This window comes from Cavia porcellus, unplaced genomic scaffold (assembly GCF_034190915.1).
Source record: "Cavia porcellus strain 051 isolate PalLab524CR breed Dunkin Hartley unplaced genomic scaffold, mCavPor4.1 scaffold_12, whole genome shotgun sequence".
NCBI classification, from domain to species: Eukaryota; Metazoa; Chordata; class Mammalia; order Rodentia; family Caviidae; genus Cavia; species Cavia porcellus.
In genome coordinates this window covers 59,900,627-59,915,973 of record NW_026947495.1, presented here as the reverse complement: position 1 = coordinate 59,915,973, position 15,347 = coordinate 59,900,627, and the positions used below count along the sequence as shown (strand labels likewise).

General features: G+C 54.0%; 1 protein-coding gene and 1 long non-coding RNA gene across 5 annotated transcripts; one reads left to right on the top strand and one right to left on the bottom strand.

Annotated features, from left to right (window-relative positions):
* Positions 1 to 5,656: 5,656 nt before the first annotated feature.
* On the top strand, positions 5,657 to 12,875 carry LOC111754120 (uncharacterized). Its single transcript, XR_010050859.1, has 2 exons — positions 5,657 to 5,952; positions 11,778 to 12,875. It is a non-coding gene; the product is annotated as an uncharacterized LOC111754120 (long non-coding RNA).
* Dlx1 (distal-less homeobox 1) lies at positions 9,567 to 14,895 on the bottom strand. 4 transcript variants are annotated; one of them, XM_063259284.1, is made up of 5 exons: positions 14,777 to 14,895; positions 14,295 to 14,383; positions 13,195 to 13,872; positions 12,358 to 12,557; positions 9,567 to 11,218 (listed from the first exon to the last, which is right to left on the bottom strand). In XM_063259284.1, exons 3-5 carry the CDS (start codon positions 13,505 to 13,507, stop codon positions 10,964 to 10,966), a joined length of 768 nt encoding a protein of 255 aa, XP_063115354.1. In that variant the 5' UTR covers positions 13,508 to 13,872; positions 14,295 to 14,383; positions 14,777 to 14,895; the 3' UTR covers positions 9,567 to 10,963. The 4 variants fall into 4 exon arrangements, with proteins under 4 accessions (XP_063115354.1, XP_063115355.1, XP_003478662.1 ...); XM_063259285.1 differs by having other exon boundaries at positions 14,299 to 14,383; XM_003478614.5 differs by lacking the exon at positions 14,777 to 14,895 and having other exon boundaries at positions 14,295 to 14,466.
* Positions 14,896 to 15,347: the final 452 nt, after the last annotated feature.

Sequence of the window (15,347 nt, the reverse complement as noted above, 5' to 3'; positions counted from 1 at the left end):
GTGTGTGAATTTTCCTTGGTGCGCAGGGTTTCCAAGCTCGAGCCGTCGCCCAAGCCCTGAACCGGGTCAGACGAGAGCGACGTTTGCACTTTGCAGGCCGAGAGCACCGAGAGGTGCGGCGAGACCAGGACCCGAGCGCTGGCTCGCACGCCGGTCAACTCCACCCTCTTCCGACCCTTCCCGGGTTCGCCAGCCCGCGGCGCCGTGACTCACTCAGCGCCGGGCGGCTCCAGCCTCCGCCCGCCTAGCCCGCCTGGCGCCCGCGCCACCGCCCCGCGCCTGGGCGGTCTCGGCCGCCCCCGCGTCCGCCTAGCTGGCCGGCCGGGCGGTGCATCTGAGCCGCCGCTGAGGACCTGCTGTCCGCGGCCTGAGCTCTGCCCGGGCTGGGACCAGATCTTTACACCCCACCCGCCCCTCTGTTTGCCCCACGGCCCTTTGGAAGCTGGCAAAGCGGCGTTTCATGAGTCACCCTCGAGAGGCACGGTTGGCTGGTCTGGAATCCAGGACGGCCCTATGCACAGCGCCGCGCTAGTGCACACACAACACACAATCACACACTGTCACACTCATTGTCACACTAGTGCGTTTGCTTTCACACGCAGGCGCACGAACGATACTGGACACATCACCATCATAGTCTTACCCCATGACACTTATTCACAGACCGTGCACACTCACACTCACACTGATACACTGAGTCACATATGCACATTCACATACACGGACAGAGACTGGTGCCCGGTGCAGTGGGAGTGGTATCCTTGCATTTCACACTAACAGAGAGGAAAAGTCCACGTGTCACTCAGTTCTGCTTTCTATCACCAGCAGCAAACAACCAGTTCCAGCTTTGAAAATGACCCTACTTCCTAACACTGCCTGCAAAAAACCAATGGTAGGTATGTAACACAGGTGTGAACTAGAAATCCCTTTCCCTGAGAGCACTGGGGCCCATAGTTAGAGGCTTTCTGACTTCAACCACTGACTACATGACCTTGGGCAACCCTCATAGCCTATGTTACAGTTGCAGATCTGTAAGATAGGAACCATAATAACAACCAGGTCTGAGTTGTGAGCAAAAACTTAATGAATCCTTAATGAGGCAGTGATGTAACATGGTGCCTGGCACATGATAAGCACTAAATACATTTTACCTATCTTGTAGTTAATATTTCTGTCTTATCATAGTGTCCCAAATCAGAAAGGCCTCAATTTTGCCCGTGATTGTGAAGTCTAGAGTTACCCTGGGGCCTTTCCAACTCCACCTTGTGAGGAAAAGCAGCATCCCAGGGCTGGGATAGCCATGGCCCCTTCCCACATGGGGCTTGAACTTCATTCCCTCCAAGGGATCTGCTTCCACTAGAGAAGAGATTGGGTTCAGGCCAAATAACCCTGCTTGCCAGATTCAGGGCTCTTCTCCTCCAGGTTATTTAGGTCGGCCATGTCCATTCTATGCAGCCTCAACTCCTTTCTGCCCAAAACAGACATAGATGGAGGTAACTTTCTGGGGGTCACAGCATCATCACCGTGGGGTAGGGAGTCCTGACTTTTCTACCTAGATTGTTTTGGGGCCTGCTCCAAGTCCAATTTACAAGAGAGTATGGTCTGGGCATTTGGGGCTCTGGAAAAAAGAAGGATGCTATATAAACTTGTGTCTCTTTGCATTTCCGCATTGTTTTCCTAGGTTAAAAAGACTGGGCTGAAGACGGCTGACCCGCAGTTCTAAACAACCGCTGCCTACCAGACTCCCTTCCCTTTCCCCCCGCCCGACCCCCACTCCAGCTCCACATTCCGTGGGGCTTTTTGAGTACCAGGAGCTGGTGCCAGTCTTCCTCCTGCGGTCGACTGTGCCCTCCCCTCCTTTGCGCGCACTGCCCTCCCCCCTCCCGAAACCAGCGGGGAGAGACGGGGCAGTAAATTGGCTGGTGTCGAGGATCTGCCGCAGACAAGATGATTAAGAGGCCTACGCCGGAGCGCCCGGGGCAGGGAATGTCAGCCCAAGTTGGAATCACGCAACAGGCCTTGGCATGAGCCGAGCATGGGAGCCGAGAGGGCGGGCGGCCCCCTCTCCGGGGTGGGCCGAGGCCCCACAGACCCGCCGGAGTCACCGAACCTGGCACTCGGCGGCGGCGGGGTCGGGCTGGGCCAAGGCGCGCCTCTCCCCGGGGAGCCCGTAAAGCCGAGGGCACGAGGGTGCCGGGGCTAGGGAAAGGGGCGTTTCCGCAGCCCCAGAGACTGGCCCGGAGGAGGGAGCGGCGGGCAGGGCAGCGGCCCCGTCCCAGAAGTGAGGGGGCGGGCCGCACAGGGGTGGGCACCCGGAGAAACAAAGCGCGGCCCCAGGAGCGGGGGCGGCTCCGGCCCCGCCGGGGGCGACGCGCTGGCCGCCTTTCTCACAGTCCTGCCCGGAGCCTCTGGGGCCCTGTGATCAGCCCGCCGCCGCCGCGCAGACACGCTCCCCCCGCGCTCCACTGCGCGCCCCAAAGCGCAGATGAAAAATGGAATTGGGAAGCAGCGATCCCGACTCCCTACACTGGGAAACCAGCCGCGCTCGGAACACACATAAATCTTCATTGTAATCCCCATCCACTTGCTCGCGTAAAATGTCAGACCAGAGACAGGATGTGACAAATGCTGGGAAAGGGGGGGGCGTAGAATGAGGGGTCCGGGCCTCACCGCTCGGGCGCATCGCCCTCGGTGTAACCGAGGGTTAGTGCCAACTGCGGGCAGCCGAGGTGCCCCCGCGTCCTCCTCCCGTCCCAGTCCCGCCTGCCCTCGCCACAGAGCTGTGATGAGTGCAGAACCCCCTCCGGCCACACAGAATCCCCGCCGCCCGCCCCCCAGCTCCAGGGCTAGGGAGGGCAGAAGAGAGCGAGCGGACCCCGGGCCTAATCAGCCGTGCTGCAATGTGGGACCGTTTAGGAAGCTTCCCCTCGGCCTTCTTTCAGGATCGCTTGTGAAAATTGTGAATATCCGTCCAGAGTAAGGATTTCCGAGACTGATGGGGCGAGTTTGGGGGAAGTATCAGGTTTAGTGGGGGCGGAGAGAACAAGAGAAGACTGGAGCTTTGTTTACAAACAGTTCTTGTGGAGGAGACGTGGGGGAAGTAGAGAAAGAAGCCCCGAAGTGATCTTATGGTTACCTCCGCTGTTATAGCCCCCCACCATTCAAGAAGGACATGGGGACCAAAAAGTCCCTTTGCCTTTCAAAGTGCCAGTCTTACAGACAACGTAAACCCCGGGCATAACTGTCCCACTTCCGGAGCCCCCAACACGTGCTCAAATCTCAAACTGGCTCCAGTGCCTCTGGAAACAGCGACCACCAGTGGCTTTAACCTGTTTAGGGTCAAAGACTCCTTTGAGAATAAAGCGACTGATTTCTTCTTGCTACAATACAAACAGGTCCCCTGAATTCGACTTGGGGGTCCTGGGCCTTAGGGTCAGTTGAGTGGAGCGCTAAGGTATCCTGTGCCCCCTGGAACTGGAGGACTGAGCTGTCCCTAGACCGGCGGCCTGTCGCAGGGCCGTGACACCCAAATCAGCCCGGAGGAAGCCTTCTGGAGGCCAGATTTCTCTCCCTACCCGGGATCTGCCGGGCAAGTTGCCCCCCAGCCCAACACGCACACGCACACACACCAGGGCGGGCGGTGGCGCGGGCCTCTCGACCCTCCAAGGGCCCCACCCCCACCCTTACCCTTGCGGGAGTCCCCCCCTAGGGGACGGATTTGGCAGTGATTGCCACATTACAAGATGTTACATTCCGCCCTGGGGCCTGGGGCTGCGCGGGGGTGTTTCAGGAAAGACAATTCGTTTCAGGAGGAAAAAAAAAGCAAGAGAGAGAGCAGACAGGTCTTGGAGGTGCAGCTACTTGGCGCCTCCAAGTGAGATCGCAGACGCAGTCTCCAAACAGAGCTTCTTTCTAGGGGTCGCTTGGGGTCGGCTTCCCGCTACACCTCAGGGGCAGCACGCAGATACTGCAGTGTCTTCGCACTTCCTGGGTCCCCCCGGGCTTATTTGGGGGTGTCCAAGAGATCCGCGTACCCGCGAGATCCGGGCTGGGGAGGATTGATGCGCGCACCTTGCAGGCCGCGGCCGCAGGGGACAGAACTACAGCCTCGGGGAGGGAGGGGCGCGGGCCCGCGGAGAAGGTGCGCCCGGGTGGCACAAGGGCGCGCTTGTGAGTCCGCACTTAGCAAGCAGGCGGTTGTTCACACCCCCGCCGCTCCGCTGCGGGTCGTTGTCCAGGAGTCTCGGGCAACCTGGAGGTGAAACCCAGCGCTCCAGGAACAATGGGGACTTCTGGCTGGGAGAACTCGAGCGAGTCTGGACTGCTCCGAGACGGCCGGAGCTCGGGTCGGCGTCTCCCGGGGGCGCCCTGGCGTCCCCTCCACTTCGGGGACACTCCGCCCCGCCCCTCCCCCCTGGCGGCCTGGCCCCGGCTTCTTAAAGTCACAGGGTGTCTCAGTGCCTGAGAGACGCGCCGCCCCAGTGGAGAGTAAGAGGTACAGCGAGGTAGGGGAGAGACGACAGTGCAATTCTCCAGGCGCTGGAGACAAAAGAACCCAGGCGCTTGCAGGGAGGGCCTGGAGGACCCTCAGCTCCTTCCTTCCTAGTCCCCCCCACCAAAGCCCCCTGCAAAGCGTCCAAACAGCAGGGTCTTATTCGCCGCCACTGGGCGGCCACCCGCACTCACTCTCCGGTGGGGATCACCGCCTGCCACCAACACTACAGCTTCCAGGGCCCGCAGGCTTCAACCTTCCCTTCCTAACTGGGAAGGTTTGGGAGAATCCGGAAAAGGAGCCCCCAGAAGGAAGAAGGAAGAACTAGAAAGAAAAAAGAAAGGAGGATGAAGCTGGAGGGGGGATTCTGTTCAGTCACTTTCTCAGTTGCGGGGTTTGGGGTGGGGAGCCTGGGACCTCCGGGTGTCCAAGCCACAGCGAACAGGCACTAGGAGAAGGGGATTCTCCCCACATGTTCTCAGAGAGGACAAAAATTTACCTTGGGTGGCCAATTTCCTCATTTACCCCTATTAAGACAAAAAGCCCAAGAAATTCAATTAAAGCCACCTTGGCCAAGGCGCTATTTGAGGCACGAATGTCTCCCCTAAAGCTGCAGCAATCATGTGGCATTAGACACTTCCGGAATCCTATAGCCAACCTGAAAAATCCCAGACCCCCTTTTTCCCTAATTTTTGCTCTGATCTGTAATTTTATCCACATTTGCACTAGTTTGAGCATTCTGGCTCTCCCATCTGAAAGCCTGCAATTACTATATAATTCTTCGCAATTTCAGATGTCCTAATATGGACTGTAATTTTTGCGCAAGACAATTTCCTGCTATTTCAAGCATCAACATTGTCAAAGTTGTATGTACATAATAAATGGGAATATCAATGCATAGTTTTTAGCATAACATCTTGACTCCTCGATAATTATATCCGTTCGGAGCCTACGCAGAATTAGCCTGAATTGCATGGTAACTGCTGCTGCTTTAAAATTTTTAAAAATTACTCATAATTTTCCCAAAGATTACCAAGATCTCGAGTGCACAATGTCATCAGCGTAATGAAGAGTAAACATTTATGCTAATAATCTGCAATTTTTTTCATCAGCTATAAAGACAGAGGCTATATAGCCGAAATTTTCAGTCCTATTGGCAAGCGCAGCGCTGCAAAAAGCCTGCGGCGCTCTGAGACGCCTGGTCCTGGGGACCTCTTTCCACTCTTTACTCTCAGGATAGGAGGATGGGGTCGGGGAATTCTTTTTGGTTTTCTAGTTTTGTTTTGCTCTCATTTGATCGATTTTATGTTTTCCTTTTTTTCCTCTTTTTTTTTTTTTTTCTTTTTCTTTTTTGCCTTTTCTTTCCGGTCATTCTCCCAGCCAAAAGCCGCCTTCGACCCTTTTGATTTGATGTAGCAAAGAGTGTGTGTCCAGATTATCTGAAATTGACACTGAAGAAGGTAAGGGTGGAAACCGGTTTCATTTTTCAGAGGGTTGGAAGGCTGCGCTGTGCCCGCCGCAGCGGCTCCCGCTCCGGGAGTAGGAGGGTGGGGGAGTGATTATGTATGCACCAGCTAATTCTTCCATCAAAACTTCTTGTCAGCGATGTCAGGATTATTTTTTTCTTTTTTATAAAAACACTTGATGTTTCAGGAAGCGTTAATCCCTGAAGATTGGGGGATAAGGGAGGGAGTAGGCAAATGGTGGGTGGGGGTGATCCCTTTCTTGAGCCTGGTGAAGGCACCCTTCAGAGCCGTTGACCTCTTAGCACTGGCGCTGGGGTTTTTTGTGGGGCTGAGGACAGGAGGAGGATTATTTTGAGGCATAGGAGGAAGAAATCCTTCCCCTCTGGGCCTTGCGGATAGAGGTTGCTATGGCCCTGTAGGATGAGGAGCAGAAAAGTTGGTGTTAGCCTAAGATTTCAAGGGTGTTTAACCCAGGTGGCGGGCTGACAAAGACCAGACAATTCTGAGACTGATCCATAAAAGGTATAGGAAGAAAGAGATGGATATCAGGTTAAACATTTATGGGATATTGCTTCTTCTCTCCCAATTTTTCTTGATCTAGCATCTCAGGTTTTGTACCCAACACCCAGACCTACCTTTTCTTGGGTAATAGAAATGGACAGTTTCTTTGAAGAAAGATTTAATTTCTTCATCAAATGACTCTGTATGAATAAATTCACACTTTTGTGTATCTAGGTGAGGTGGATTTTGAAACTCTTTGTGGCTCAAAAAGTGTGAAGAACTACCTAACCCAGCTAGGTGCATATCCCCAGAGGACAGAAATATAAATAAAAGATAATGATCAAGGAGGAAAAGAGATAACTATAAGTGTTACCATTTTTATATTTTTAAAATATTACCTAGGCTTAGGATCTGAGTTCTTCTGCAATTAGACTTCCCTCCTCACAGGGCCATGCAGCCCATCCAGGCTTATGAAAGCCAAGACTCATGAGGAGGGGGCTGGGGACCGCTGCTTCTGCCTCCCCTCTCACCCCCACCTCTTTTGAGAGAGAGAGAGAGAGAGAGAGAGAGAGAGAGAGAAGATATTAAAGAGGTATCTGTTGTTTGGCAATTTTGCTAAGTCTGTCTTCATTACTTTGCCGCCATGCATTTGCTAATTCGGAGGCCGGCCATTGACAAGCTTGCTCCATACACCTGCAAGCAATTTGCCGGCTCCGGTACCGGAGAATTGCAGAGATGGCAGCTCGCACCTATTTGATTTTTTTTTTTTTTCCTTTTCTCAATGCACAGCAAATTTGGCTTTCAGTGCGTTATCTCTTTTGTTAATGCAAAAAGATTCCCTGGGCGAAAAAATTGCTCATAATTACCAGAGAGATGGGGAAACTGCATTAGAATAAATAAACCTGAAATTACTGTAATTATGTTGTGTTTGATGGGCCCGGCTTGTAATCAAGAAGAGAATACAGTGAAATGATGCTGACCCTCTTGGGTTTGCAGCTGTACACGCACTTTGGGGTCTTTTTTTGCAGAAAAGAGTCATTTTGATAATCATTAAGCTGTGTGTAACCTATTTCAGAAGTGTTTTAAAATGAGGTTCACATTTTTTGAACAAGGGGAAAAAAATCCCAAAATTGCATTTTGCCATTACAGACTCATACATAAGGAAAGGTTGTGTTTTCTAAGTGACAATTGTTAAGACATAATATTCGAAATCAGTATTTAATCATTATAATGAGGTATTGTTTAAATATAACCACCTTTAGATTATTCATAGTTTAATTAATATACTCATTATGAAAATCTTTGAATCAGATATTTGATGAACTACTTGTCAGTAACAAGGCAGCATTAATTAGGCCTATATTGAGATTAACATTTTTTAAAAGTACAACTGCTTATAATTATAATAGAGCCTAACTAAAGACCGCCTTCCTTGAGCTAAAACTAATAATTTCTCTATTTGAACTGTTAGCAAGAGATTATTAAATTAGTATAAGCTAATATCTCTAAATATTAACATCAGCTTGACCAGATAGATTTTGCCTGTGGCTTGAGCCTTTGGAGCCCTAGCAGTCCTCTGGGAGACCCAAGAAAGATGGTAAGAGAAATCTCCCTAACAAAACCAAACATCCCAGTGGAAACCGAATCCAAGAAGGTCTCTGCTAGCCCTTCTGATCCCAACCTGAGAAACTGACTCCCTCTCTGTTTTTGAGTCGGTCAGCCCACTAGGACCCTGATCTCCAAGGTCTGATTTTAGCGCTCGCGGTTGGAGCTAGGAGAGGAAAACTTCCCAACTTCCAGCCCAAAAAGGACACCACGGTCCTTGGCTTCATCCTGTACCACCTCTCGCCCCCCTCCCAGCTTCTTCCAGTGCACTAACCACACACACACACACACACACACACACACACACACACACACACACACACAGCCCGTCACTTCCTCCTCCCCTTCCCAAAGGGCGTCGAAAAAGCCCCGCGCATCTGATCTTTCACCAGCACCAATTGAAAAATGGGTGCTTGTCACAACACAGATCACTGCCTTCCCGGCTGTGCTCCCCACCGCGTGCCGGAAAGGGCCCCCCAAAGACCGAGGGCCAGCCCCCGCCCAGCAGCTGTGGAAGGTGAAGCGCGGGAAGCAGGAATCCTAGCCGCCTGCCGCTCGCTGCCCGAAGTTTCCCTTAGCTCTCTTGGCTGGTGGTCTTGGGTCTGGGTTTGGGTTTGGGGTTTACGGTTAGGGTTGGGCTAGGGCCCAGATTACTGGTGGAAAAAAGGAGTTAATGTAGTTGTAGTCTGAGAGTCTGCGCTTTTCTGGAGCAAACTGCATCCCAGTGCTGTAACCGAGGTGAGGTGTGCCCATAGTGGTCTTGCTTCAGGTTGGTAGGGTTGGGGTGGAGGAGATATGCTGAACTCTGACTCCTGGTTTCAAGTCAGTTGAGCCCCTCTGCCACTCTCTTGGCACCCATCTTTCTTGGTTGTGCAAAGAAAATTCCCTGGTCCTTAGCAGGAACAGGCCATTTTTGCTGTGAAGGGGCTGGATGGGGGGCTCCCTCCAACTGTGTCCTGTCCCCTGGAGCTCACTGATTGAGGGTTGGGGGTAGATTAACAGACATATCCTTCCAGCTCCTGCCAGGCGCTTGGCCCTGTCGTTTCCATCACAGAATCCACTGCCCCCGGGGCAAGCATGAGCTGAGAGGCCAGATCTGGGGATAGGCTGGAGGCTAAGCAGGAGGTCTGTTTTCAGGCTTCCAGAGAGCTGCTGGGTGTACAGAGAGCTCCAGTAGCATAGGCTAGCTGTCTTTCTCTCTCAGCGAACCCTCACCGCCCTTTCCATTCCTAAACCAGCTTGCTGCCCTGTGGCACCTGTTCCTGAGTCCCCTTCCCTAACTCTCCCTGGGTACCCCTTCCACTCAGAGAGATTCGATGACTGAGGGAACAAGGTGAGAAGTCCCACTGGGGCACCCCACAAGCCTTGCGATGGTGTCCTGGTGGTGGAGTTGGGCACCCCTAATCTGCCTCACATTAGTATTCGATTCAATTCAACCTGAAACAGAGGCAGGAGCCTGGTCCTCCACCCTCCTCACACACACACAGCACAAGAGACAGCAGTTCTTTCTTGAAACCATAATTTTACTGTCTCAAAGAAACTTTATAACTTATTTACAAAGTTCTTTTTCCCCCCAAGGTACAAAGCAATAAGTTAACATTCTCAATATAAAACTAAACTTTGACATAAAGAACACGAAACACGGTTGATTTCAATTGGTCACATTTTCCAAATCTCACAAGTAAAATGTCAAGATTCTTATTTCACAAATCATCGGGTTTTACCGCCACACACAACAGAACGGAAAAAGGCTAAGCTTGTGCAACATGTTTACAGAACAATAATAATAACAATAATAATTATATATACAGCCAATAGTTCCTGCAATGGAGACTGTGCTTTCGGGGTGGACTGGCATTTTTCTGTGGTAGAACCTCCGGGATTGTTGTAAAGCTGCTTTTGCCTTACTTTAAAGCCCAGTGGAATTAGGGCTGCTTGCTTGTTCTTTGCCTGTTTTCTGTGCTGCCCGTGGATTCTCTCTTTTTACCCAAACTTGAATTTTTCCTTCTTATCCAGGCAAAGCAAACAAGCATTCCTCTCAAGATGACAAAACCGCTTTTGACTCATTTATCTCTTTCTCTTGTTATTATTGTTAATAATAATACAGGACATGTAAAAATGCAAATCATTGAGCTTCAACAACTCCATACCAGCGAAGTATAAAAGTTAATGTGTAAGTTAAAAATCCTTAGTCCTCCTTGTTCGTGTTTTCCGGGTGCCTTCAAGGTAAACAGTGCGTTTGGACGGTGCTCTCTCTGCACACTACAGAACCAACACTCAGCCTCAGCCAAAATCCATTTTTCAATAAATAAAACCCCCTCCCTCCAGTTTCCCCCAATTCCCAAATAAGCTACACAGATGGTCAGGCAGGGTCCAGGAGGCCTGAAGGATAAAACGTCCAGGATCGGGAGATGGGCGGCCTAGCAGACCGCTTGTGGCTCAGACCTGGTGACTTTTTGCAGAGACCTCAGTATGAGAACAGCAGACAGACGAAGACCTTGACTTAGCGCAAAAGGAGACAAGACAGGACAGAAAGAGCTTCTGCTTTTTTCTACTTTGTTTGGTTTTCCTGCTAGTCCCACAAAGCTGAGGGGCAGCAGGTCAGGTGAGCCAAGTTGTCTTGCTGCTCACACTGTCTTGGGTGACTATGCCTGTACTTCAAGGCCACTCTGCTGTCACCTTGTGTGGCCCAGGCCAGGGCTGAGCAAGAGCACCGGCTCTGGGGGTCACTGGGTCCGACCGAGGAGGCAATCGATCTGCATTTTTGCTGTTCCTTCCTTCCCTCTGGGCCCTTTTCCACTAGGCCCAGGACACACAGTCAGGATGGATGGACCTGGAGACAGGAAGGGCCTGGACGGAGGGAGATGGGCAGGAGATGGGCAGGTGCCAGTGGGCAACTTCACATGAGCTGGGGCTGCTGCATAGCTTCTTGGTGTGCTGAAGGATACCACGACGTATAGCTGGGGATGTAGGAGCCCGCACTGCTGCCTGAGCCTTTCCCCGTTGAAGAGTTAGGGTTCCAACCTGGAGGCACGGATGGGGAGCCCGCGGACAGGGCCCTGCCATTGGCCAGCGCACTGCCCTCCAGGGCCGCTCCGCCCTGCTTCATCAGCTTCTTGAACTTGGAGCGCTTGTTCTGGAACCAGATCTTGACCTGCAAGATCGGAAAACAAAGTGACTTGGGCTGAGAGCCCACTAAGCCCACCTAGTTTTCAGAGTGGAGGGAACGGCGGGAGAGCAGAGCCTGGAGGTCCCTCTGCCCAGCGCAAGCTGGTAGTTCCCGGCTGGAGCCACAACGCACACCCACCCCCCAACACACACACACACACACACACACACACACACACACACACACACACACACACACACGGGAGGAAGAGCCAGGAAGCCCGACCTTGGCCTAGGGCGCCTGCAGGCACTGCACCCCCAGAGCCAGGGGGCGTGGTGTGGGGGCCGTGCGGAAGGTCCTGGGCTTCTCCGGGAGACTGGACGCCAACACAACCCCCCCCCCCCGCAATTCCTATATCAATATCAATAAAAGAATCAAAAACCTGGATAGGAGTGGAGGAAATTTATTTGTAGCTCTACCGGTTTCTCTTTGCGCCATCCTTTCGGCCCCTGAATGAATTGAGGACTGAGGAGGCAGCAAGTTTTTTTTGTGGAACTTTGGACTCAAACCAAACCTTTCCCTAGGGTTTGTTTGCTTTCCCCAGGTCCAATCCAAATCCCGGGCCGGGCCGGACGCTGGAAACCCGCGCCAGCCGCGGTCAGAAGGCCCACGAACTCCCCGAAGTCTTGGAGATGTCCAAGAAGGAGAATCTCGTTTCTTCGCTAGGGTCTGGGACTTTGGGAGGTGAGCAGGCCGAGGGAAGGATTCCCTGCGCCACTCGGTGAGAGGAAGAGGAAGACACAGGCACTCCCCTGGGCCCCCGGTGAGGAGCCACACACTTTACAGGCAAAGGAGGGGTTAAGTCCCGCGTCTATTGTTCCAGTTGTTCGGCCACGCGTGACCTCTGAATCCCCAAACAAGATGTCCGGGGAAATCCTTCCTGCACCCTAACCAGATGTCCAGGGACAGGACAGAGGAGCAGGCAGCAAACAAGTTGGGGTGCAGAGGGCAGCGACCGAGCTAGGGCAGTGAAAATGTGAGAGGAAGGGGAGACACCAGGAGCCTGGGTGGATACACCCACACAGTGACACCCCGACCATGAGGCCCACAGAGCCAGAAGTGGAGCCCAGGGCTCAGACCCAGCCTCGAGAAGCCTGCTTGGCGCAGAGGCAGCGGCGAGGTACCTGAGTCTGCGTGAGTCCCAAGGAGGCCGCGAGCTCCGCCCTCTCAGGCAGAGCCAAGTACTGAGTTTGCTGGAACCTCCGGTTCAAAGCCTGCAACTGCAAACTGGAATAAATTGTCCTGGGTTTGCGGATCTTCTTCCCTTTGCCATTGAAGCGCACTTCACCGCCCTCCACCACGGTGCTCTTCTCGGAGTCCGCCCCTGCAGCGACAGCAGAAGTGGGGTCGTTAACACAGGGGCTGCCTTTAGTGTGGAGAGACGAGAACGGGCGGCAGTCGAGGGGATGGCAGAGACCGGCCGGGAACAGCGCGTTCCAGAAACTCTGGAAGCCTGGGAGGGACTTCCAAAGTCTGAGGGCCAGTCCCGGGCTGCTGCAGACAGGATGGGGCCGTCATGGGAGAGCAGCAATTGCCTTTGCAGGGAAAGTTTGCTATTTTTGCAGGCGGTAGTTGAGGTTTAATTACCCTTAATTGCATACATTGTTTATAGCGCCACGCAATAAATAATTACCGAGACTAATACGTGCACATGTGGGTTTCTTTTTTCCAGCAGGGCACTGTGTGCTCGACACACCGAGCGGCTCAGAGGCCCAGCCGGTGCCAGGAGACGCTCTCTTGGATTTCTCCTTTGCTAGACATTTGCGAACTGGGTGGATTTCTAAAATCTTTGCTAGGACAGGTATCCATAGGTTGATATCCGAAACCTCCACTGCTTCCGCGCCCTCCCCACCCCCACCCCACCTCTCTCTGCCCCTCTTCTCCTGTCTTCCCTCTCTCCCCCTCGTGCTCCCCCTCGCGCCTTCTTTCCTTCGCTTCCTCTCCCTGGCAAGCGCACGTACCTGGGTCCTCCAGGCGGCTCTGGGCGAGGCTGGCGCTGCCGGGGTAGGACTGCACCGAACTGATGTAGGGGCTGGACGCGTGGCTGCTGACCGAGTTGACGTAGGGGTAGCCCAGTGGTCGGGAGAAGGACGAGGCCGAGCTGTAGGCACCGTCGGGCTGCGTGTGGCCCGCCGAGTGTAAACAGTGCATGGAGTAGTGCCCGTGGGACATGGGAGAAGGAGACATTTGCTGGTTGGGCGGCCCAAACTCCATAAACACCGCCTTGCCCGACACGGGGCTGTTGAGACTTTCTGGCATGGTGGTCATGGTCATCTCTTCTCGCGGGGTCTGGGTGTGGGTCTTTCTCTCCTCTGCTTCCCTTTTGGGGGTCTCTATGTTTCTCAGGACAGGAAGGAACCCAATTTAAGCGGAACAGGGGTTTTCACTTTCCATTCATAAGAAAATGGAGTTTGTGTCTTTGAAAAGTCTAAGCATGATGCTCCGAGCTCCCCAAACTCGGTTCAAAGCTTTGACTCAGCCAAGGTCATAAATATTCATGAGCTGGCGGAGCTGATTGGTCCGTCGTCTTGCATAATCACCGGGGATTGGTCCGAGACGCTTCGGCTCCTCTGGACTAGAGCGGGCGAGGCGGCCGGGCCTCGGGAGAGACGCGTCGGTACTTCCCGGCCCGGGCTCCTCTGCAACAGACCGCGAGGTGCGGGACGCACAATGGGCTGCCGCGTCCGCGCTGGGACCTCAGAGGCCTGCTCGTCAGACTCCCGCCTCCCTGGCGCGCTTTGCCCCTTAGAAACCAACCAGTGCTCCCAGCCATCGCCGCCCTCTACCGTCCCCACCCTTCACCCGCCCCCAACGTCGGGGACCAGGGAACTGCTTGTGGTCGCCTCCACCCAGGCCAATGCTGATCTAGGGTGGTTCTGGTCGCGGCCTCTGGATGGCGAAGTCGCGCGCTGAGGGGCGCCCAAGGAAGCCTGCAGACAGTGGTCCTTCGGAACGTCCCGCGCCTAGTTCAGCGCCCTCCTAGCCGCACCCCCCACCCCCGGCCCGGTCCGCTGTACCACAACCCTGACGCCGGGGTTTCCGGGCCTGCAGACCAACTTACTCACTGGGCCGCCGCGCCGCCGTCGCCGCCGCCGCTCCCAGGGCCCCGCTCGCATCGCTCTAGGCCGGGTTGGCCACTCCAGCTCTAGGCTGCACCGGTCTGATTAAAGCAGTGCGCGTGGAGAGCCAGGAGCCCGCGCTTCTCCTCCCTGGAAAGGCTGCCGCACCGCCTCCCTCCCCCAACACACACACCCTCTTTTCCTCCCCACCTTCCTGCGCTCCCCCTCCCCTCTCCACTCCCTCTGAGCCGTGCGCCCGGGGCGCACTCGCCCCGAGGGCGCGGCTCAGCGCGGAGTCCAGGGCCCCGCGGCCGGGTGCTATCAAAGCGGCAGTGCCAGGGGGTCATTTTCCGCCCTCCTGGGGTCTGGTGGGAGTATCTGGGGTTCTGGACCCTTTGGGGGACATCAAACCCGCAGCAACGCCAGGCCTGTAGTAGGCAAGACTATGTATAGACATGTTTATGTCGCCCAGTTTCTTCCTTACCTCCAGTAGCCAAAGCTGGCTCCGCCGGGCCTGGGGGCAGGGCTGGTGTAGGACAGAGCTGCCGCGGCGCCTCGTGTCCTCTGGGGTGCAAGGTACAGAAAAGCGTACGAATGTCCCCCCCGCCCCGCCCGCCCGCCACTGCTAACTACACAGCGACCCCCAAGCGGCGTTGGCGCACGCTACGCTGGTTGCTAGGGGCTGCTGGTTCCCCATCCCGCCAGCCCCACGGTGAATCCCAAATTACTTTGTTAGGTAATTAGAAAGTGTTGATAATTATTTCTTTCATAATTTAGCGGTGTGAAGGGAACGGGGAAATGATCTTGTGAAAGTTCACACGTGCAGATGTATTAGTTACTGATTCATTTGATTAAATGGTAGTCTCAAGTGCTCAGATCCGCAGCTGAAGGCGCCCCATTAGCATAACACTGATGTTTAATTTTCATACGCATAATTAGCCATATATTTAACACTAATAGCAACATGCAGCCTTTCAGCGTTAAACAGCCCGGGATTTGATCTGGCCTGAGCTGAACCTTCGCGCTGCACCTTCCCCTGTCTGGAGTGTGCAGTG

What these genes read in the sequence shown, in the direction of transcription:
- Dlx1 (XM_063259284.1), bottom strand. Translation starts at nt 13,507, where the DNA reads ATGACCATGACCACCATGCCAGAAAGTCTCAACAGCCCCGTGTCGGGC. An exon ending in GAGCCGCCTGGAGGACCCAG is followed by an intron (nt 12,558 to 13,194) that starts GTACGTGCGCTT and finishes CTGTCGCTGCAG; the next exon opens with GGGCGGACTCCGAGAAGAGC. An exon ending in TGGGACTCACGCAGACTCAG is followed by an intron (nt 11,219 to 12,357) that starts GTACCTCGCCGC and finishes CCGATCTTGCAG; the next exon opens with GTCAAGATCTGGTTCCAGAA.